The 24,642-nt window shown below is 45.4% G+C and overlaps 1 protein-coding gene across 4 annotated transcripts in view; it reads right to left on the reverse strand.

Moving 5' to 3' along the window:
* Positions 1 to 4,166: 4,166 nt before the first annotated feature.
* The window catches only part of psda (pleckstrin and Sec7 domain containing a), a 53,477-nt gene continuing 33,001 nt past the window's right edge, over positions 4,167 to 24,642 (reverse strand). For all 4 annotated transcript variants that reach the window (XM_073481845.1, XM_073481844.1, XM_073481843.1 and 1 more), the window contains 12 exons: positions 19,702 to 19,899; positions 19,532 to 19,612; positions 19,201 to 19,313; positions 18,700 to 18,758; positions 17,955 to 18,044; positions 11,029 to 11,072; positions 8,319 to 8,509; positions 7,852 to 7,922; positions 7,393 to 7,550; positions 7,068 to 7,212; positions 6,786 to 6,929; positions 4,167 to 6,141 (listed from right to left, as the gene is read on the reverse strand). In XM_073481845.1, the coding sequence (XP_073337946.1) occupies positions 5,701 to 6,141; positions 6,786 to 6,929; positions 7,068 to 7,212; positions 7,393 to 7,550; positions 7,852 to 7,922; positions 8,319 to 8,509; positions 11,029 to 11,072; positions 17,955 to 18,044; positions 18,700 to 18,758; positions 19,201 to 19,313; positions 19,532 to 19,612; positions 19,702 to 19,899 (1,735 nt within the window). In that variant the 3' untranslated portion in view covers positions 4,167 to 5,700. The remainder of the gene's footprint in view (positions 6,142 to 6,785; positions 6,930 to 7,067; positions 7,213 to 7,392; positions 7,551 to 7,851; positions 7,923 to 8,318; positions 8,510 to 11,028; positions 11,073 to 17,954; positions 18,045 to 18,699; positions 18,759 to 19,200; positions 19,314 to 19,531; positions 19,613 to 19,701; positions 19,900 to 24,642) is intronic.

The raw sequence follows: 24,642 nt of genomic DNA on the forward strand, positions 1-24,642 counted from the left end.
ACTCACTCTAAAATATCTAAACCAAAGTGCCCTAACACGCAGCAAGCGCTAGCCAGGCGTCAGCCCAACTACAATATGGCTTCTCAATGTGAACTTTATTTACAGGTTTGGACACAGACGAAGAGCTGAAAGCGGCTTTAGACAAGTTCATCCTATGCTGCTTTACATTGCACAGTGCGACACAAACACCCGAAATACACAAGTGTTACTGGATATTTGAGGAGTAAATACGACCCGACGGGTCAAACAGCAGCAGGAGTTTAATCTGAACCAACAGGTTCCTCCTGCATCAACCAGCACGTCCATGTTAGTGTGACGAAGAAGAGGATGAAGGGCGACGTCTGATCGTCACGTCACTGCTGTCAAATAAACCTCAGACGTGTTGACGTGAACGTCTGGTCACAACGTCAAAGGTACTGAAGGAGGCGTGTTGCAGGACGATTTTAAAGTATGATGACGTCAGAGCCAATCCAGTGACAGAAGAGAACTGGAGCCAATCAGAGGCTGAATCAGGAGCATAGAGACATGAAGGTGAAGCAGATGGATGATGGGAGTTGAAGTTTCCATCGTAGCTTTAAGATTTACATGAGCTTCATCTCAGTCCGACAGCCTGAAAACCATCGACTGTAAAAACAGATGACCGATCCACGGTGACGTCACCCAGAGGCGTCTGAAGAGCCGGAACAGAGCCGAGCAGAACCAAGCCGAGCAGAACCAAGCCGAGCAGAACCGAGCCGAGCCGAGCAGAACCGAGCCGAGCCCAGGCCTCCACAGGTTCAGTATTAACCAACGAGAAATGATAACCGTCTGTTTCGTAGCTGCTCACATTGTATTACTTTCTGGAAAGACTCAGCTTCTCCCTCGAAGGGAAACTGTTCGTACTTCCTTTTAATGTAATGATGGAAATTTATTATTGTTATTTATTTATTTATTTATTTATTTATTTATGACACTGTTATTGTTTGTTCGTCACTCTGAACTGTGACTCATTGTATTAAGAGAGCTGAAGCCCCGCCCCTCGGGTTACTACAGAGGTGAAGCCCCGCCCCTCAGGTTACACAGAGCTGAAGCCCCGCCCCTCAGGTTACTACAGAGCTGAAGCCCCGCCCCTCAGGCTACTACAGAGCTGAAGCCCCGCCCCTCAGGCTACTACAGAGCTGAAGCCCCGCCCCTCATGTTACTACAGAGCTGAAGCCCCGCCCCTTCCGGTTCCTCATGGACCTTATTGATCAGAGCTGCCTGGTAGTGATGAAGAGAGACAGGTGATGTATTGATCCTGTTTGAACTGTGTCATCAATCACACACATGATGTTTGTCATCCAACTAATGAAATATCAGACTGACGTCATTATAGTGACGTCACAGCCCACAGCGACGTCAGCGACGCGTCTCCTGCTCCTGTATTTTAACAAACTGCGTGAGATTTGACTTTAATTACAACAAACTGACAAACATCACGTGTGATCGATGACCCAGTCCAAACAGGATCAATAGTCACCTGTCTCTCTTCATCACTACCGGACGCAGCTCTGATCCATAAGTTCGGTGGGGGGAACCGGAAGGGAGCTCTTAGTGGGTGGCACCAGCCGTCGCCATCTTGGCAGCATCTCCCGGCTAATTAGATAAACAAGCGCACCTGTCCGGATGCTACCAGGCTAGCTGATGCTAACGAGCTAACCGTGTGCCACGTGAGGATTAGCGCACGGAGCTCGCGTGAGTTTAACCGCAAACACACGGAAAACATTTTCCTATGAGCCGCAAGATGGCGACCAACAGGTGACACCGAGGGAGGCAAGTTAAACTCACCACAGTCCTCATCCTCCTCCTCCTGCTGCTCCTCCTGCTGCTCCTGCTCCTCCCATCATCAGTGAACAGTCTCAGAGTATCTCAGAAGGCTTCAGCTCCTCCGTGTCTCTGTGTCTCTGTGTCTCAGTGTCTCTCTGTCTGTCTCTGTCTCTGTGTCTGTCTGTCTCCGTGTCTCTCTGTAGCAGGACAGCGGAGATAAATCCAGTTTTCAGCTGCAGCTGTTTGTCATTAGCTCACAGCTACCTGTCAGTCAAAGAGGCCACGCCCCTGGTGGGCTGCAGGTTGGACATGGACTCTGACTCACCGGTGGAGCCTCTGGTGGCCGCTAGAGGAACTGCAGGTTTGAACTCAAGCAGAGAGCTGGAGGTCTCAGATCGATCACAGCTGATCAGTCAGATCAATGAGACTCTGGTACCTGTGTGATCATGTGACACCTGCCAGTCTGTTCATCAAACCTCCAACAGAGACTCAGCGTCCTCCAGCAGGACAAGGGGACGTTAAGACAGATTCAAACTGATGTAAATGTCCTCTGATTCAACCAATCAGCACGAGTCTCCACAACGTCACAGAACAAGCTGACAGAGACGGAGAGGAGAGACTTGTTGACAGAACAGAGGACCAGAGGTCTCTGTGGAGACATGTCCTCCAGATCACAGCACAGCAGGGCCTGATGGGAAACGAAGTCTGATGAGTCTGAAACACCTGAACTGACTCGGCACAGAAGACCTGCAGCGTTGAGCAGCATCCATCTGACCAGTCAGCACCGACTCTGACCTCCATGATGGAGGTGAATCATGGCGGACATCAGAGACCGGCCACAGGTCACGAGCACCGAGGAGCACTGAGATGGAGACGGACGGTGTGACGTTAAATGAAACACGGTCTGTCAGTACCTTTGAGATGTGACGTCTCTGAAGCGTCTCTGCAGTCTGTCCAGCCTCTGAAGATCAGAGACGATCAAACAACAGAAACCGCTTCATTCAAACTGTCAAACTTCTGTTTGTCTGAGTGTTTCCTGTTCGGTACCGCTGGTTCTGGAGGATCATCAGTCCAGAGAGTTTAAACAACACAAACACAAACATCAGTTTGTTCTCGGCTGCAAACGATCAAAACAAATCAACCAGCACAGAAAATAAAATAAAAAACATTCCTGTCTGCTCCCTTCAGGGTCCAAAGTTTCCCCTCAGTGTTTTTCAGGGAGTCTGGACTCAGATGGTTTAAATTAAAACAGCTGTTCGTGTCCCGGACACAAACGGATCAGACTGACAGAAACATGAAAGGTGAAACTGTTGGTGATATAAAAGTTGTTTCTGGAGCCCAACAGAATAAATCTGGACACAACATACACATTTTTAGGTGGATCGTCCCTTTAACGCATCAAACAGCTCAGAGTCAGAGGAAGCGCCTCTCTGCTGCCACCGTGTGGTCGTGTCCTGTCACTGCGTGTTTCCTTCATGAAGCTCCTGTTCAGCTTCACATCAGCAGCAGCACCGTGAGTTCTGACCCGAGGACGGGCTCAGAGGCTCCGTGTTTCAGTCACATCACTGACACAGAGGCGTCGCAGTACGGAGGCCCACAGCTGCCAAAATACAACAGGAACAAATCAGACTAAATCTCTCAGTTTGGACTTTTGGTTCTGCGCACTCCTCACAGTTTAATACAATAATATTGTTTTTATCGTTGTGTTATTAATTATTATTACGATACATTTGTTTGTATTTGATTCGATTTTTTTAATGTGGACAAAAAACTCTCCAGAGAAAAAAGAAACTTTGACTCTCAGATCTTCTGATCATCTTTCACACTGTTGGAATGTAACTAAGTACATTTTTAAGTACTTAAGTACTATTTCATTTATACTTCCACTCGACTACATTTATCTGAGTTTATTTAAGTTACTTTGCAGATTCATTGATTAGGCCACCAGCTGCAGCATTAATGGATCAATAATAATAATCAATACGTCGCTCTTCATAATGAGTACAGGTACTTTTACTTTTGGTACTTTAAATACATTTTGATGTGAATACTTCAGTCGGACTTTGGTTAAAGGACTTTTACTTGTAACAGAGTATTTGTACTCTGTGGTTTTACTTCTTTTACTTAGTTAAGTATTTTCCATCACTGTATATAAATGTGTGTGTGTGTGTGTGTGTGTGTGTGTGTGTGTGTGTTTCATCTAATAGCTCGACTGTTTCAGACCTTCACACTGCGACGCCCCCGAGTGGCAGCGAGAGGAAACTGCATGTTGAACTCTTCTGTCTGTCTGCAGGTGATCCGGAGACTCTGAGAGGTTTCAGCTGAAGTGAAACGTGTTTCTGATTTCATCAGATTAATAAACAGACGATCAAACTCTGAACTCTGATCGATAAACGTGATCAATCAGGATACATGAACGTTAAGTACAGAAGAAAACTCTGATATGTTTCATCCTGGTCAGCAATCAGGACAAATATGAAGAGAAAATGGACGGATTCAAACATTTTTTAAGTTTCCAGCACAAAGAGAAAAACTGGAAGTTCATTAGTGACAAAACTTCTGAGCGAACACAAAAACAGCAGCTGATAAATCTCAGTGACACTTTTCTTACAGTAGAAAAATGATTCCTGAAGATCTGCTGAACGATTTAACGCTTTAATTTCACACATTTGCTTAAAGAACCACAAAGTTCATTTTTTAAATTATTAAATAATAACTGATTATTAATTTCATCTCTCATCCTGCATTTCTTTCATCTGTGTCTGATGAAAAATGTTCATTAAGTTCATTAAACAGCAGAAAAAGTAGATAAAGAACTTTTATTTTTAGTTATTAATGTTGTTAAAATGTCAAAGAGGCTCTGTCGTCACTTCTATGAGGCGTTAAAGTGGTAAAAAATAATAATTATTATGAACTGGCATCAATCATTTTGGGATGATTTCCAGCCGACGGACTGATTCAGGTTTGTGTTTTGCTCGTCAGTAGTTTTGTCACTGATGAGCCACCGTACAGCTCGTTTGTTCCAGCACACGAAGAAAAAACCAAACATGAATAAACAAACTGCAGTGACACTTCGATCAGCCTCCATCCAGCATGTTCAGCCTGTATTTACACTGCTGGAAGCACACACGCACACACACACACACACGCACACACACACGCACGCACGCACACACACGCACGCACGCACACACACACACGCACACACACACACACGCACACACGCACTCTGGCTCTCTGTGAAGTGTGGAGGAGGAGGTATTGTGTTCCCGTCTGTTTGTCTGTCTGTTGGTTGGTTGGTTGGTTTGTTTGGCCGGGGGAGTCCTGACTCCAGAGTCTCACCCCCCGTCCTCCCTCCTCTCCTCCCCGTTTGCTCCCTCGGTTGCCGCGGCAACAGTCCCACGCTCTCTGTCCGTCATATGTGGTCGGCATGGCAACCTGCTCCCCCGTTAGTTGCTAGGAGAGGCAGAGCGACGGCGGTGCTGGAGGTCAGTGTTTGTCGCTCTGAGAGGAATCAAATCAAAGAAGCTACAAACTGTTTGTGATCGGCTCCGGCGCCGTCGTTCCAACACTAAAGGCTCCCACAAGTCCCTGAAATTAAAGATCTGACAGGAAATAAAGCTTTTACTCTGAAACTCACCAGCTGTTTTACTGTCTGACCTGCTGAGGTGGACGTTTGGACAGAAATGAACTCTGACAGCTGATTGGTTGTCTTCAGGTGACACCTTAGCGGTGTTTCCTGAATGTGTCGACTCGTGGAAAAAAACGCACCACTCGTCCGTTCGGCCGTCCTCCTTCGTGACGAGCGTCTCCTCTCCCACCGACCTCGAATGTGTCAGCTCGGCTGTGGAGGAAAATCCCCTCAGCCAATCAGAGTGTGACTGAGGTGCAACAGAAAAGGTTTAAAGGAGGATGTCAGCCTGCGGCCCGCGATGCTTCATGTCCGTCTCCGTCTACACTCTTCATATAAAAGCTGATTACGGCGCCTCTTCCTGTTTGCTGCTCTGTTTCTGCAGCTCCGGCTGCTGGTTGGTCGCCGCCGCCGCCGCCGCCGCCGCCGCCGCCGCCGCCGCCGCCGCCGCCGCCGCCGCCGCCGTTCTTCTTCTTGCTTCCCTCTTTGGTGCTGCCGCCGGTCTTTGAGGTCGAGGACGAAGAGGACGTGACCTTTAAGCTTTTTGACATCTTTGCCCCACGAGTCTTCTCCTTGCTGCCGGTGTCCTGAGGCAGCGTGGGGCTGGAGTGCGCCCTCTGCAGGCCGCCGTCGTCAAACAGCCGCGCCTCGAAGGCCGCCAGGTCCTCGTCTCCGCTTGACAGTTTGGCCCGAAGCAGCATGGCGTACGTACCGTACCGGGTTTTCTGTAGAGGAAGACGCAGCAGTTAATGATGCGAACATGTTTCAACAATAAAAATACTTTCCCATAAATAAAAGTTTAGGAGAAATGACCTTTTCCTGCTTAATTAGATAATTTGTTCTTTACGACAGGACTTGAACTCATCGTGTCTGTTTTCATTGTGTTGTTTTATTAGTGACTGAAGACGAACAGCAACAGTTTCAGATCTGCTGCTTCACGCTGCTCACATCTCGTATCTTTAGAAAATCTGCACGTTGACAGACAGTAAACAGCAGACTGGTCCTTTAACTGAGCACCATGTTCTGACACCTGACTGTGTTTGTGTGTCTGCAGCCTGTTTGACACCACACACACACACACACACACACACACACACACTCTGATTCACTGACAGTCTGATGAAGACGAGCAGAGAGGAGACTGAAGGATCTGCAGAGAAACTTCAGTGAAGATGAGACTTTGAGACATTGGAGCTGATGAACACATGATTCAGTCTGTCTGTGATGTAAAGAGACTGATTTCTGTCTGAAGGTTTTGTGGGAACCAGAACATTTAGTGGGAACATCCACACGAAGCCTCTTCATCAGGTGAGTTGGTCACTGAGCTCAGTGTCGGTGGACGAGGACTGAACAATGTAAACTCTCTCACCTCGAACTCCAGGTACTCCTGTCGGAGTTTCTGCTCCTCCAGCTCGCGACCTTTCACCTTCCGGTCCGGCGTGGAGGCCGTGAGGTCGGCCAGCTCGGAGGAAACCGCCCTGAAGCGGTTCTCGTGAGATTTGACCTGCTCCTCCTGTCGAGACAGACGAACGCAGGAAAGTGTGAGATCTCCAGATGAACTCAGTGTGAAGGAAACAATCATCATCAATCTGAGAACGACCCACTGAAACACAGACGGAGAAGTTCTGGTTTCACAGATGACTTCAGCTACCTGGGTCAGTTTGGTGTTGGATCCCGGCAGCAGAGGACGGCTGAATCTCTTCTGAGAGCCGATCGCCGCCGGGAACGGAGGAGCTGAAAACATGGCCGCCACCACGTTGATGCGTGTGATCCACGACTGCATCTGTTCTGCGTTCCTACGGGAAGAGACGAGGGACAAGAAGACTCAACCTGACTGACCATCTTGTGTCCTAACGTTGCCGTGGAGACAAACTGTAGTGAGACTGTATTTAACTACAACTTTAACACACGAGAGAGAAAGACAAAACAAACAAACAACCAAACAAACAAACAGCTCTCTGTGTCGGGTCTCTTACGGGGCCTGGAACAGGAACACCCTCCAGTCCGCCGTCCTCAGGTAGAACACGTTGGGTCTCTTGCTGTAGTCGGCGGCTCTCATGGCGAGCGAGTGATGGATGGACACGGCGTTCTTCACGTCCTCCTCCGTCAGGTCTCGTTCTGCGCGGTACTCATCCTGTCAGCCAATCACACAGCAGCATCGTATCAGCAGCCAATCAGGTTTTCTCATGATGAGATCAAAATCATTAACATGGTGAGTTCTGGTTCTGGTTCTGGTTCTGAACGACAGAACGTAAGAACAGAGTTGTGGGTGTAGAAATGGTGTCAGAGTGAGTCAGAGCTGTTAAAACAGGAAACAGATCGATGAGTGTGACCCAGATGTTCTGGTATATATTCAATCTGGGACACTCAGGCAGAAATAGACTGTATGTATGGCAGACAGCGAGGCTGCTGGGAAATGTAGTCCAGATGTTTACCTTCTGCAGGTAGAGCACCAGACCTTTCAACATGGCATAGAACGACTTCCACCCCCTCTTCCCCCGAGGAGCTGGGAGGAGCAAAGCATCATGGGATATTATACATCACAAGTGCAGGCAGACGTCACACTTCACCTTTAATATACATTATGATATATTTAAATTATATATCACAAGGAAACAAATATCATGTTTTAATTATCATCATAATTATTGTTATCATTTTTATAAATACACCAAGATGTGAAAGAAGAAGAAGAAGAAGAAGAAGAAGAAGAAGAAGAAGAAGAAGAAGAAGAAGAAGACGAAGAAGAAGATGAAGAGGAAGAAGAAGAAGAAGAAGAAGAGGAAGAAGAAGAAGAAGAAGAAGAAGAGGAAGAAGAAGAAGAAGAAGAAGAAGAAGAAGAAGAAGCAGACGAAGAAGAAGAGGAAGAAGAAGAAGAAGAAGAAGAAGAAGAAGAACGTACTTCTCTTCCCGTCCGGGTCGGCGTGGACTTTGCGGACCAGGAAGCCGCTCTTGTAGAGCTCGCCGTCGGCCTGATGGGCGACGCCCACCAGCGGGTTTCCTCCACTGCCGATTCGTTTCATGGTGTGGGAGGCGGAGTCTGTTCGGACGTCAGCCAGCTCCGACATGGACTTCCTCAACTCCTCCTCATCACTGAGGAAGGTGGAGGACAGAAGATCAGTCAAACTGTCTCTAATATGAGATTCTATCATCACCTCGTCATCGGTCCAGTTTTTCTTCACAGTTTTATTCATGTGACATCATCACGTCTGATCGGCTCATGTGACCTCGTCCACTTGTTTCATCGTCCTCTAATTAACCTGATAAAACACATCGTTCATGTCGTCGTCTCGTTGGAGTTTAATCATCTTGATGTGATTTAATAACCTTCAGAGTTTAGAGCCTCCTGAGCTCATCAGAACAACTGATCACGTTTTAATGGACTAATATTTTATGATTGACCTCCTGATCGCTGCAGCTTCATCACAGAGCAGAATCAGGAGGAGACAGTTTGATCAGCCCAGCAGAACATTTATTGATCATCACTGTATGTTTGTGACGTTAATGAGAGCAGCAGGATGTGATGACGTGATTTCTTTAAAATCACTTAAACACATTTTATAGACTTGTTTTCATGTGATGTCTCTCTTCTCTTAATACTTTGAGCTCTTTTAGTCTGCTGAGGATTTATAATCGATGTTATGAGTTTAGAAGAGTCCGAACGTCACAACAGAACCAAACATCTGGAGGATGAAACCCGGTCACCAGCTGCAGGAAACGCAGATTTCATTATCTCATCATGTCTTAAAGGAACAGTTCATCCACATTTTTCTCATCATAACATGTTTTATTTTGTTAAATCAAGAAAAACTTTTAGTTATTACGCAAAATTAAACCAAAGACAGCAAATAAACCGTCGTTCCCCGTTTCTACAGCGCTCTGTTGACGGGACTCTTACGGAGCCTCAGACATGACATGGTCAAAAAAAAATTTAATTGTGGCCACAATATAGCTACAACGTGCGCACAAAATACTAATGAATAATATTAATATCATTCCTGGACAGCTGGGTAAGCAAATCGAGCGCACCTTCTCTAGAAACTGCAATAGCCTACGTGATGTCCTGAAGCTGAGTGTCTTTTCTTACTCTGTTCTCGTCAACATCTTGTTATCATTCAGGCGGTTAATGAATCAGGCCTGTGTGTGATACCTTGTTACAGGTAGCCCCTCTGCTGCCTCTACCTTAGACCTTAGAGAAGGTGCGCTCGATTTGCTTACTCAGCTGTCCAGGAATGATATTAATATTATTAACTAGTATTTCGTGCGCACATTATACCTACTCTGTGGCCACAATTACATTTTTTTTTGACCATGTCGTGTCTGGGGCTCTGTAGATTCTGGTTCAGACGAAGTTTTAATGAGATAAGACAAATGTATTTCTGTAACAGATTTTATACACAAAAGTTTAATTTTATAATTATTTTCAGCCTTTTAAAGCTGAAATCTTCTCTGTAGCTGCCGAGCTAACAGTGTTAGCATGCACGAGCTCGACCTCATGTTGAGGGAGACAATCTGGTCTCCTCAGATCAGGTTGATCTCTGTGATCGCAGCAGACGAGCTGCATGGAGACATCTGATGTTTAAATCATCTCCAGCTGCTTCAGCTGTTCAGCAGAACGCTGCAACTCTGTTTTACTGTGAAGCTCCAGAAATGTTCTGTGGACTACGAGACTTCACCTGACTTTATATCATCAGGAGGAGATGATGGCTGAGCCTGACTTTATATCATCAGGAGGAGATGATGGCTGAGCCTGACTGTATATCATCAGGAGGAGATGATGACTGAGCCTGACTTTATATCATCAGGAGGAGATGATGGCTGAGCCTGACTTTATATCATCAGGAGGAGATGATGGCTGAGCCTGACTTTATATCATCAGGAGGAGATGATGGCTGAGCCTGACTTTATATCATCAGGAGGAGATGATGGCTGAGCCTGACTTTATATCATCAGGAGGAGATGATGGCTGAGCCTGACTTTATATCATCAGGAGGAGATGATGGCTGAGCCTGACTTTATATCATCAGGAGGAGATGATGGCTGAGCCTGACTTTATATCATCAGGAGGAGATGATGACTGAGCCTGACTTTATATCATCAGGAGGAGATGATGGCTGAGCCTGACTTTATATCATCAGGAGGAGGAGATGAGTGAGTTTACAGTTCTGTGGTGAACTGCTCCTTTAAGTCGTCATGTTTTGGAGCTCGTCACCTGGATGAACTCGTCTGACTCTTATTTTCTCTCCTCGTTTAACCAGCGAGCTGCAGGAGCTGAACAGAAGCTGCAGGCTGAACACGAGGGAGGACAGACGCTAAATACATACAAGACGCCTGTGTGTGTGTGTGTGTGTGTGTGTGTGTGTGTGTGTGTGTGTGTGTGTGTGTCCACAGTCAAGCATGGGCGTTGGGATGCTGACCTGTAATTACAGTGAGGGAAAGAAAGCAGGGAACGGTTACCATGGCAACAGAGGCTTAAATATGAGAGTCGGGGCAACAGGGACACACACACACACACACACACACACACACACACACACACACACACACACACACAGAGCTTAAACACACAGTGGAGGTGTGTGTGTGTGTGTGTGTTGAAGGTTCAGACTCACATGGTCCACTGGAGCTTCTCGTTCTTGATGGAGCTGTACAGAGTCTGCAGAGACACAACACACACACAGTGAGACATACAGAGTGTGTGTGTGTGTGTGTGTGCGTGTGTGTGTGTGTGTGTGTGTGCGTGTGATCCTTGGCTTGGCTTTAATCTGCAGATATAAAACATAAACACAGATGAATGTTTCAGTAAATGTCGCCGTTTATCAGACGACATGATTCTCGGAAACCGGGTCGGGTGTGTGTGTGTGTGTGTGTGTGTGTGTGTGACCTGTTTATTATCTGAGGTTTATATGTGATGTGATTGTTTCCTTCTGGGCTTGAAGATAAAAGTCGACTCATTAAGGTTTGAATCAAAGACACTTTCAGTTATTAATGACGACAAACTGTTCAGTTCAGTTCAGTCGCATCATTTTCAATGTTACTGGGAGAATATTAAAGTTTGTCCAAATAAATGGTGAACAACTCAAAGACGGAGTCGTTCTGTTGAATCACTTTTAACAGTAAGAAGAGAACAAATAAATGAACGAATACAGTATAAAGGTGAAACACCTCTGTGAAGATGAGATTATAATGATTACATCAGGATATTAATAAACACCTTCCAGCCAATCACAATCAATGTCTGACTGCTGATGAAGGTGGAATATGTAGCAGATTGTGGCTCCAGACCTGCAGGGGGCAGCGTGTCAGCGGAGCAGCTCTGGTGACTGTGTCCAGTCTGAATGAAGTGAGTTTAAGATGAGTTAACGAGGCGATTAAACTCGTCTGAGTTCAGTCACAGAGAGAAACTTGAATGTTTCTGTTTTGTAGGAAAACAGGTGTCAAAATATTTCTTTCTTGATATTTTGAGTTTATTTCGTCGACTTATTATATCAGTGACTGACTGAAAGTTTCAACACGTGTCGCGTCCAAACTGTTTGAAAACATCATGTTTGACTGAATGAAGTCGTTCTCACTCTCTCGCTCCGTCAGCACCTGAGCAAAGGGTTTCCTCCCTACAGCAGATCTTAAGGATCTTAAATGTCTCGTGGATTTACCTGAGGTGAATTTAAACACTCGTGTTTTCTTCATGTGTTTTGTCAGGTGCTCTGTGGTGCTGCGGCGCCCTCTTGTGTTCACAAAGTGATAAACAAGCATTAGATCATATACATCATCTCTCTCTTTTCTCCAGGCTCTACCTTCTTCTTGCGGCTCTGGCGGTGCTGCTGTCCATCCTGGGTTTTTCCCAGCAGGTCGGGGAACGCCAGCGGCTTCAGGGAGCGAGAGCGCGGGGTTCTGGGATACCTGAAGGGGTCGGTGTCCCGAGAGTCCCGCCCACTCCGCACCGAGCACAGCGACCGCGACCGCATGCGGCCCGACGAGTGGATGCTGTTGACGCCGATCATGGTGGTGAGGTCAGAGGTCAGAGGTCAGAGGATGGGATTAAAGTCTGAATCGGTTTAAAGGAGTCGACTGGACTTCAGAGAGTCTGCGTGATGACAGAGAGCGATCCAGGCAGAGCGGAGAAGTCTTTCAACGGGCAGCAGAAAGAAAACCAGAAGATTTTTGTTCTCAGAGAGAAAAAGATTTAAAACACAGATATGAGTCCAGACGACCTCCAGATAACGATGATTCACAGATATGAACAGCTGAGTCCAGTTTATCAGATTTAACCCGGAAACAGATCTGACTCCACTTTGACAACTCAGATTTTAGGTTCTGGTTCAGCTCTGAGAGCCTTTACAAAATAAAATGAAAGTGTTTTCAAAATAAAAGCTGAAGTCTACGCAGTCTTCTGCTGAGCAGGCTCAGTCGGGCTGTTTCAGCCTGAATTGATTGTCCTCAGAGGAGCTCAGCCTGCTGCATTATGGATCCGTCTCTATTCATTATGCATAAAAACACAGCAGCGATTCATCCGGCTCATAATCCTGCAGGCTGACAGCCGGCCGCTCGCTCACTCAGGTGTTCAGAGCCAAAACCACAAAAACAAAAAGACGCTGCCAACAAACTGATGATCACGAGACTCAACCTGCTGCAACATTCATCAGCTACAAGACTTTTTATCATGAAAGATTCATTTTTAGGAAACTGAAAAGATTCTGTTCATTAAATTGAGACAATAAGGGAAGAAAATCATAATTATTTTAGTGATTAATCAGTAAAATCATCAACAACATGAAGATTCTCTGATATGAAACAGATGAAAAACAGTAAATCTGTTTTGATTGGAGAAATTTCTTGAAAATGTTTATAATTTACATTAAAGACATGAATGATTGTTGGAGCTCGAGCCACAGAAACAACAACAACAATATTTTGTTTTTTACAGTAAACTGATTCAAATTATTATTATTTTGTTGTCAAAGTCAAGTCAGCGCCGACTTCCTGTTCACATCTCATTAAACAACTCTGAGAGCGTCACATCAACACACACTCCAAACTGAGTGTGTGTGTGTGTGTGTGTGTGTGTGTGTGTGTGTGTGTGTGTGTGTGTGTGTTAATCCGTCAGTAGAAGCAGTGATGCAGAATTCATCAGCTCACACTCCTGCAGGAGCACAGCTCAAACACTCAGCCCAAAAACATCCAGACCACTCTGAGCTCTTCTTCTTCTTCTTCTTCTTCTTCTTCTTCTTCTTCTTCTGCTCCTGATCGATCAGCTGTCCAACATGTGTGAGTCTGTTGTCAGACGAGCTGTTGAACGCAGCCTCCTGATGCGGCGGCGGCAGAGGAGAATCCCTGGACTGCAAATAAAGCTGCGTGACGGAGGAAACACATCAGCAGCAGCGGCAGCTCGCTCTCACATCCAAAACATTCACCAAAAAAGAGAAGAAGACGAGAAGAAGGACAGGGAGGCTGGGGCGAGCGAGCACACCCACACATGCAGACAGAGAGAGAGAGAGCACCCCAAAACTGACGTCAGCTTCCTCCTGAGACGCCACCAGCAGCCTCGACTGAGGATGGAGGGATGATGGGTGGAGGTGGAGGAGACAGAGGGATGGGCTGAGGTGAGACAGAGGAGAGTTTCTCCTGTTGCACTCTGGGAAAAAAAGACAAAAAAGAGAGAGAGAGAATCCCTCCTTCCTCCTCCTCAGATGTTGATCTCTTCGTCCTCCAACTTCACTCCCACTCTTCTTCTTCTTCTTCTTCTTCTTCTTCTTCTACTCCTCGGCTTGTTGTCGTCTTCGTCCTGCAGGAGAATCCCTCCGTCAGGTGAGCTCACTCCTCCTCCTCCTCTTCGTCTTTCTTCTTCTCCTCCTCTCTGCTGAGAACTGTTGAGGAGTGTTGCTCGCCCTCCCTCCTCTCTCTCATGTCTCTCTCTCTCTTTTTTCCCTCGCTCTCTCAATGCGCATTTTCTCTCAGCACCAGCAGCCAATCAGAGCGCAGGGACGGGAGCTTGAGCCCGCCCCCTGCTCTGCTGGGAGCTGTCAGTCATGGAGGGCTCACAGAGTGAATGTAAATGCAGCCGAGAGACGACGAGCAGCAAAAAGACAAAAACATTAAAAACACAACTGTGACTCAGCAAAAATGTGACGAGTCGTTGATAACATGAGCTCACAGAGAGGCTGACGACTGAGTTATAATATTAATATATATATAATATAGTTATAACCAGTCGCTTTGGTTTAAAGGGTGAAAACAGGAAGCTGCTCGACTTCGTCTCAGTGTTTTACAAGATTCAGCCTTTTATTCATTACATTTATTTTACTAACACGAATGTTTAGTTATTTATTATAAGTTACATTTTACAAGATCAAGTTTCATTAAATATTTTACTTCATGTCACGTTTTATTTTAAATTAGTTTATATTATTTGTGTATAATCTTTAACATATGTAACACACACACACACACACACACACACACACACACACACACACACACACACACAGCTGTTTGATTGTCTGGTTAAATTGAGATTAATATTTAAAGCATCATATTGTGATTTAAGTTGTGATTTTAGTGTGAAGTTAAATTCATGATGTGACACTGATCAATAGATTGAGTCATTTTGATACTCAACTTGGTCATTTTGTGTTTTTGCTAATATTTTGAATAAAGGTGACGTCCTTCCTCACAAGACCTTTTGTTTGTTCAACAGGTAAAATTAGGGCCGCGAATAATTATTATTTTGGCAATCAGTCAGTTAAACCAGAATGGTGCTCCAACCAACAAACCAACCAACAAACCAACCGACCAACAAACCAACCAACAAACCAACAATCCAACAATCCAACCAACCGACCGACCTACAAACCAACCAACAAACCAACCGACCAACAAACCAACCAACAAACCAACCAACCAACAAACCAACAATCCAACAATCCAACCAACCGACCGACCTACAAACCAACCAACAAACCAACCGACCAACAAACCAACCAACAAACCAACCAACCAACAATCCAACAATCCAACAATCCAACCAACCGACCGACCTACAAACCAACCAACAAACCAACCGACCAACAAACCAACCAACAAACCAACAAACCGACCAACAAACCAACAAACCAACAAACCAACAAACCAACCAACAAAACAACCAACAAACCAACAAACCAACAAACAAACCGACCAACAAACCAACAAACCGACCGACCAACAAACCAACAAACCAACATCTTGAGGTGACAGTCAGCAAAACAGCAAATCTGTATTTTTAGTGGAGAAAAAAACTTTACAAACTGAACAAATGTAATTAATTCAATTAAACGACTGTTGGAGACAAAATGTTCAATCTTCATCAATCAAAGTCACAAATATACATTTTGAAAGAAAACATGGTTTGATCAGAACTGATATTAAAATCATCAAGTCTTAATTTTGTTGTCAAAGTCAAGTTCATGTCTCATTAAATATACAACTCTGAGCGTCACATCAACACACACACTCCAAACACTGTGTGTGTGAGTGTGTGTGTGTGAGTGTGTGTGTGTGTGTGTGTGAGTATGTGTGTGTGTGTGTGTGTGTAATCCGCCCACAGTGCAGAAGCAGTGATGTGTAGGTGATCAGCTCACACTCCAAACATTCAGCCACAAACATCAGAACCAGGTCAGATTCAGGTTTTATCAGACTTTGTTTTACAGTCAGCTGTTTCTGTGGACAAGATGAGCTCGACACCTGGCCCGCCGGGACAACTCTCGGTGGGCCGCCACATTGTTGGGCCGGTCAGACGCTTTTACTTACAAGATAATTAAAGTAACAGTAAAACAACAATAATTTGATGAGAGTTATTAAATCTCTGACTTCCCCCCAGATGAGTCTTACAGCGATGAGGGGCTCATCTCGATCCTCGCAGTACCATCGAAGAATCACCGCTAACAAAGCAGCTCCACTAATTCAGTTACAATCACGTTTCATTTCCTATTACTCCTTCACAATAAAAGCCCCCGTTATTTATTCATTTAAAAGCTTTTATTGTGAAGCAGCATCACAGCAAACGTAGGTGACAGTGAACACATGAAACAGTGAAACTCAGCAGATGATTGAAACAAACAGGACAAGAGAAACTAAAGAGGTCCAGTCAGAAGCTGCAGACGTACTGACAGCTGAACGTGGACTTCAAAAACCTTCCTCTCAGGCTTCCTGAACAGACGTGAGTTCAGTATTGATTTCAGGGGTAGAGGTGCTTGTTGCGGGTTGGCTGCAGTCGCGAGACGTCACTGCGGGCCGCTTGGAGGCGGGGCGGCCACGGCTCGGCCCTGCTCCGGTTGAACTCGGCGCAGTAAAACTGGTGATGGAAAAGCAAATGGGCGCGGCTCGGTTTGACTCGACGAGGCTCGGTTCGACTCGACGAGGCTCGGTTTGACTCGGCGAGGCTCGGTTTGACTCGGCGAGGCTCGGTTTGACTCGGCGAGGCTCGGTTTGACTCGGCGAGGCTCGGTTTGACATGGCAAGGCTCGGTTTGACTCGACGAGGCTCGGTTTGACTCGACGAGGATCGGTTTGACTCGGCGAGGCTCGGTTTGACTCGGCGAGGCTCGGTTTGACTCGGCGAGGCTCGGTTTGACTCGACGAGGATCGGTTTGACTCGGCGAGGCTCGGTTTGACTCGGCGAGGCCAGCAGTGCTGGTGGAAAAACGATGTGTGTGTACATTTGTTTTGAAAGCCGGTGACAGAAAGAGGCTTCTTCGACAACCGTCACGTCTCAGACAGGAAAGACTTTCTGAAGGTCTTTTACTTGAATTCTGACTATTTCAACTCTGTTTTTCAGGCACAAATGTAAACTGTGCAGGAACCAGGTGATGAAACACACCTACTGAGTATAATTCATGTTTTTCTGCGTTCATTCGTTTTCTCCCTCTCAGTCAGAGTCAGAGCTGCTGTCCACACACTCACTGCTACACCGTCAACCAACAGCCATCAAACCAGCGACGAGCTGAAGGCAAGAAAACACTCAGACACACACACACACACACACACACACACTCAGACACACACACACACATACACTGAGACACACACACACACACTCAGACACACATTAACAGAGCGAGTTAGAGGGAGATGATGATGGTGGTGGAGGTGAAGAGGTGACGCAGATTCATGTTGATCGCTCGGAGGCTGAGATGGAAACAAAAGAGTGGGAGAAACAGAGACGGAGACACACAACACACACACATACACATACACACACACACACACAACACACACACACACACTAATATATACACAAGAACACACACACACTGGTTCAGCCCGGCAGTCATAAAAAGTTGAAATTAATGCATCTCCCCTTTTCTGCTCTGACAATCACAAGCCAAGGATCCTGAGCGACTGTGTTGTGTAAGTGTCTGTGTGTGTGTGTGTGTGTGTGTGTGTGTGTGTGTGTGTGTGTGTGTGTGTGTGTCTGTGTGTGTGTGTGTCTGTGTGTTGTGTCTGTGTGTGTGTTGTGTCTGTGTGTGTGTGTGTGTGCGTGTGTGTGTGTGTTTCAGTCGTACCTTCAGCAGATCTTTAGGGAAGTCTTTTCCATCGTTGAGACCTTCCAGGTTGGAGATGAACTGACTGCAGGACATCCTCTTCCCCACGTTCTACACACACACACACACACACACACATCAACTGAATGTTTCAGACCAGCAGATCTCCTGACATCAATCCTACGTTTCCCATAATTCACCTGGATATAATCTTTAAATTAGAGATGGAACTAAAAGTAACTAAGTACATTTACTCAAGTACAGCGCTTTACTTGGCTACTGCCGTCTTCTGGTACTTCATACATTCATGCCGATACATGTATACTGTGTCATCATATCGACACTGTAGTGTCACTCCCACTCTCACACACACACACACACACACACACACACACACACGCACACGCACACGCACACGCACACACACAGCTCAGTGTGGTTGGACAGCTTGTTGCCATGGTAACAGCCGTCACTTCCTTAAACAAGTGAGCAGAAGTGTCATCGCTTCATGAAGTGCACACGTACACACACACGTACACACGTACACACACACACACACACACACGTACAGAGTGTGTGAAGACCGGCTCGGGTCGACAGCACCAGAACACTAAATATCATGATTTAATATTAGTGGTGATAGATTATCTCATGTATATAAATAATAATCAAGCTATCATTGAAATGTTTCAAGAGCCTTTAATGGACCAAATAAGGACTTCCTGTTGATCAGCTGACTGAGCATGAAGGTTTAAATGTGACTCACGTTTCCATGAAGGTCCGTGTTCAACAGCATCACAGCACAGGTCAGAGTGTGGACGCTGTCTGAGACAGAGACACAGACAGGTGAGAGGCAGACAGGTGAGAGGCAGACAGACAGACAGACACATGAGAGACAGACAGACAGGAGACAGACAGACAGGCAGACAGACAGACAGGAGAGACACAGACAGGTGAGACACAGAGAGACAGACAGGATACAGACAGACAGGCAGACAGGCAGACAGACAGACAGGTGAGAGGCAGACAGGTGAGACACAGACAGACAGACAGACACATGAGAGACAGACAGACAGGAGACAGACAGACAGGCAGACAGACAGACAGGAGAGACACAGACAGGTGAGACACAGAGAGGCAGACAGGCAGACAGACAGACAGGTGAGAGGCAGACAGGTGAGACACAGACAGACAGACAGACAGGCAGACAGGTGAACAGGCAGACAGACAGACAGACAGACAGACAGGTGAACAGGCGGACAGGTACCTTCAGTGGTCTCACTCTCTGGGTTACTCTGTCGGTACCTCCTGGAGAACTGGGCCAGGACTCTCTCTCTCTCCTGTGTCTCGCCCATCAGAGCGAACTGCCTCAGAAACATCCTGAACACACAAAACTCTCCATCAACCTCAACAGTCAGGGAGCTCTGTGATTGGCTGTTTGTCAGTGAAATGCACCATGGGAGTCGTAGTTTTCTTATGTTTGAACTGAGCTGTTCTGATGATTGGACAGATTCTTCTTCACTGCTGCTCAGTTGAATCTGATCGAAGAGGTGAATGTAGTTTCATGTTGATCAGAAATCAATAAAGATCAAACTGACCTGAGCGCCTGGTCGATGGTCATACCGGCGAAGTTAAAGTTACTCAGATATTCCTCCGCCACCATCTGACTGAACTCGTTACTGCAGGCAGACACACAGGAGCAAATGTAACCAATCAGAGTTGATCAGGACCTACTGAATATGTAATGAGCTCAGGAACACACACTGACTTCTTGCTGAGGTGTCGAGCCACGTCGGACTTCCTGAAGCCGTCCAGGTTGTAGAGGCGTTTGGCGAGACGTTTGGCGGCCTGCAGGTCGGCCTTCGTGCCGTTCGCCAGCGCATCGTCGCTGCCGCCAAGCGCCAGGCGCTCCGCCACGTCGGACTGAGGGTACAGCAGCTCGGGGGGGCGGTTCACCGGACGCTCCCTGACAACACACACACACACACACACACACACACACTTTAAGGACTTTCAGGTCCCTTTTTGGTCAGAGTGAAAAACTAACAAGATTTCTGGTTCCTGTTCTCGAGTTCGTCCTGTCAGCAGAAGAACACAGTTATCAGTCAGCTTCATTAATAATGAGAACATCGTGTCACATTTTCCACACAGACGTTTGTTAAACATGACGAGCAGAAGAAACCTGCTGCTGAGAAAGAAGTTCATGTGGAACATTTGCTGAATTTACAAGAAGCTCCAGTGATGAAGAATCTGTCAGAGAGAGTTTCACAACGTTATAAAGTTTGTTTTAACTCAACAACTCTTAAATCACTACATTTGTTAAAGGAGTCTGGTGATGTTGTGTTACTGGTCTTTAAACATGTCTGGGGATCTTTAAGTTTCTGCTGCTGCTTCACATTCAAAGCTTTAAAATGGAGGACCTGTGGAAGGCTGTTTGTCACTAAGCTAGCGTAGCTTCATTAGCGGTGCTGTTCTTTGTTATAAAGGTGTTTAAAACATCACAGCGAGGAAACACATCATCCAGGTAAACTACCTCACCTGGATGGAGAAACACTCACACCATGTCAGTGCTACAACCCCCCAAACCCTGTTAGACATCAGGTCACATGATTTAAATCGTCTTCTTAGACTTCTGAGGACAATGGACGCCATGACATCACAGCTCCAGCTGACTCAGAGGAGTGTCCTGGTCTTCACAGTGTGTGCAGGGAGGTAAGTGATGTTGTTGAACCCCGGGGTCAGACTGACATCCATTAACTTCACGTCTTGCCTCATAAATGTCAAATTTAAACGTTTTTCTTCATCGTCAGCAGTAACCCTCTGACTGTTGTCTGTTTCCATGGTAACGGGGCAAACAGGAACTGCTGGCAGCTGAAGACAGGCCGACTTCATGCAGCTTTAGCAAAATCAAAACAGACTCATCCAAAATGGAGACAAAAAAGGAAAAAAAATTACAGGACAATGGAAATGTGCTTAACTTTTAGCCATGACTCAAAGAACATTAGCTTATGTTAGCATGTTAGCAGGCTAAACCAAGAGTGGACATGGTCAACAGTTTACCTGCTAAACATCAGCATGTTAGCGTTGTATGTTAGTATTTAGCTTACTGTGTCTGCGTGTATATCCTCACACAGCTGTTAGCATGACTGTTAGCGCTCACATCTGGCTCTATGAACAGTGACGGTGTCCAGTTTGGGACATTTTCTGTCCGTATCTTCAGTTACACATCGTTAGCATCCAGACTGAACATCTGTCTGTTAGAAATATGTGATAAATAATAAACAAGCAGCTCCAGCTGTCCTCAATGCAAATCATCAGCTCCAGTCACATCACATGTGAAACATCCTCATCAGTTAAACTTTATAACCGTTATATTTCCATTGATTGATTGCATGAACATGCTGTAGCAGTGCTGTGCTCTATTTCCTCTACCAGCCTCTCAGACTGCAGTCTATTTATATCTGCAGTGTTTGCTGCTGCATCGACCGGCGTCCCCTCAGGGATCAATACACTTTCATTTACTCTCAGTTTACCCAAGCCGAGGAGAATTATTTTTAATTCAACGCACCTCTCTGTTGTTGTTGTTGTTGTTGTTGTTGTTGTTGTTGTTGTTGTTGGACTGAGTCCGTCCTTCATTGCTGCCTCTCTTTAAACAAAACGACTTAAAAAAGAAAGTGGACCATCAGGAGGAAACAGAGTCACAGTGTGAATGAGAGTCAGAAATGAGAAGTGGTTGAACCACAGCGTGGTCTCCATCTACTTCCCTTAATGAACTCCAACTTCCCTTCAGTGGGCCGGGCTCGCTCAGGTGTTTCAGGACAGTGTTTGATTTAAAGGGGAATTACACCTATTTTACTCATACAGCTCAGTTTATAGTTAATACAGATCTGCTGAGACCCTGATGATGTCACAGTGATGTCATCAGGGTGACAGATGACGGCTAGCAGAACAACCACACCGCTTTTAGGATGAAAATGCAGTGTGAAATTAAAAAAGCAAGTAGAGAAAGTGGAGAAAGTCACCAGACTCCCTTAACAAATGTAGTGATTTTAAGAGTTGTTGAGTTAAAACAAACTTTATAATGCTGTGAAACTCTGTCTCTGACAGACTCTGAATCATTGGTGCCTTCTTGTAAATTCAGCATTAAATGTAATACATGAAGCCAACTATTAACCACAATTTCACCAGACTCCCTTAACAAATCAGCTAATTTTAGGAGTTGTTGAGTAGCGTAAAACTTTCTAACGCTGTGAAACTCTGTCTCTGACAGATTCTGAATCATTGTCTCCTTCTTGTAAATTCAGCATTAAGTGAAAACAGTAAGTTGTGTGTTTCCTTGTAAAAAGTGTCAGTTTGTGGCAGCATGGCTGCACCAGCCTGTCTGCTTCTGTGTCTAAAGTGCTAAAGTCTGACCTGCCAACATTTAGCAGCTGTTTGAACACACTGTTTACACTGATTTCACCATTTACACTCCATTTATGAAAGAAGAAACATTTTATTGATCTAAACATGTCACATTTTACAGATACACTAAACAGTAACCAGTATAGGCGACTTCTTTGTCCCCAGACTCCCTTAACAAATGTGTCAGTTTAGTGAGTTGTTGAGTTGGAGACACTTTATAAACTGTGTGAAACTCTGTCTCTGACTGATTCTGACTTATTTGTTCCTTCTTGTAAATTCAGCAAATGTTCTACATGAACTTCTTTCTGTCTTTGAGTAGAAACATGGAGTCTGTTTGTCTCTGATGTTTATTTGAATATAGAGCAGGAAGTGACACCTGATCACAGGTGTCACTTCCTGCTCACCTGATCACAGGTGTCACTTCCTGCTCACCTGATCACAGGTGTCACTGAAGAATGTGATGAACAGTTTAAAGTTACAGGCAGTTTTATTTGGGACAATTTTTGACGCAGCAGATTAAATCATTAATTTCTGTACGTTTTGTTTCTTTTGGACTAGTTGACTCATCAAGTTTAAATTCAGTGTAAACGTCAGTTAAATGAGTCGTAGGGTCGTCTCTCACGCCTCAGAGACTGCGAGGCTCTCTGGTGTTCGTAGTATTTCCTGGCGTGTCGACGACAGAACAGAGTGAATGCGAGTGCGGATGTTTCTGTCGGCGAGTCCTTCCTCCACCAACACAACCCATTCATCCAGGACAGAAATAACCTCTTCACCAGCAGCCGGGGAACTTCACTCAACAGGACGTCAGGAAATTCTTGTTTTTTTTGTTGATGTTTTTTTACCCAGCAGCCACTGGGGGCCGGTCAACGTCTGCCTGCAGCGTCCACTTCCACTGATTGAACAGACGAGTTTGAGAACAGAAAACTCAACAGATGACGGTCTGTGAGGTGGAGAGATTGTTTCAGATCATCTGCTGCTTCTTTTATTCCACTTACAAAAATAAATAACTTCTAATTCATTCTCTTAAATACAGAAACGTTTTCCAAAATGCTGCGTTCATGGACAAAACTACTCAGAGGTAAATAAAGATGAATCGCTCAAAGAGTCAAACTCTGCTGAAGCTGTAAACTAAATGTGAGTCAAACAGTGAATGAACAGTTCAGACGTCAGATCATCATCTGTCCTCCAACACAACAACACAACAGCACAACAGCACAAACTGACTCACACGACTTCTTGTTTTCTCCTCGACAGCCGGAGACACTGACACACTGAAGCACTGAGCAGATGGACACACACACACACACACACACACACACACACACACACACACACACACACACACACACACACACACACACACACCTGGTGATCAGACATTTCTGATTGTACTAAATGAAACCAACCAGATTAAATGTTCATCAGTGAGATCTGTTGTGTTGAAAGGTGTGTTTTAACTTGAAGACGGAGCCAGGCTATCTGTTTCCCTCTGCTTCCAGTCTTTATGCTAAGCTAAGCTACGATCTCACTCTCTAATATGAATCACTTCTTTAAGATCAACACAGCCGTTAACTTTCACCTCCGTCATTCAGGCACATTTCCTCCAGAGAAGTGTGAACTCCACCACAGTGTGACCTCGTTCTGCTTCATCACAGCGCGCTGTCTCTGTGTAACCTGCCTGCTAACATGAGCTAATGTTTCACATCCATCTTTGACACTGACCTCAACCCTCTGGCAGCCATTTTGACTTCATTCTCATGAGAAACTGAATCAATATGTAGAAGAAGTAGTTTTTCTTGAGCAGGACAGTAAAGATAAAAGTGGCTCTCATGTAATATTCTGTTGAAGAGCATCACAGCATTTCTCGTTACTGTGAACAAATAAAAACCAGAGATTTACTGAGGAAGCTGCATCTTATGACAACAAACAAGACATTAATTCTGTTTTTCTGATAATAATGTTGAAACTGTTGAAGCACCAGCATAATGCACATGAACTATAATACATATTTTGAGTTATCATCATTAATGTCCCAGTTTTCACCTTGTTAACCTCTGACAGCTTCTGACGTCTGAGCTGAACATCTTTCTGCTCTCTGGCAGCGAGAGCAAACCACAAAACACCAACACAGAAAAATATGACTCTTGACCCAGTCTCCAAACACTATATATCTAATTCACCAGAACCAAAGACACAACAGATCCAGAACAGAACAGAACAGAACCCTGAACGTCTCTGAGCTGAGGCCGGTTCGTCTCACCGTCACAGACAGAAACTAAACACAAGGACTGACCGACAGAGAAAA

This window comes from Pagrus major, chromosome 15, assembly GCF_040436345.1.
Source record: "Pagrus major chromosome 15, Pma_NU_1.0".
NCBI lineage: Eukaryota > Metazoa > Chordata > Actinopteri > Spariformes > Sparidae > Pagrus > Pagrus major.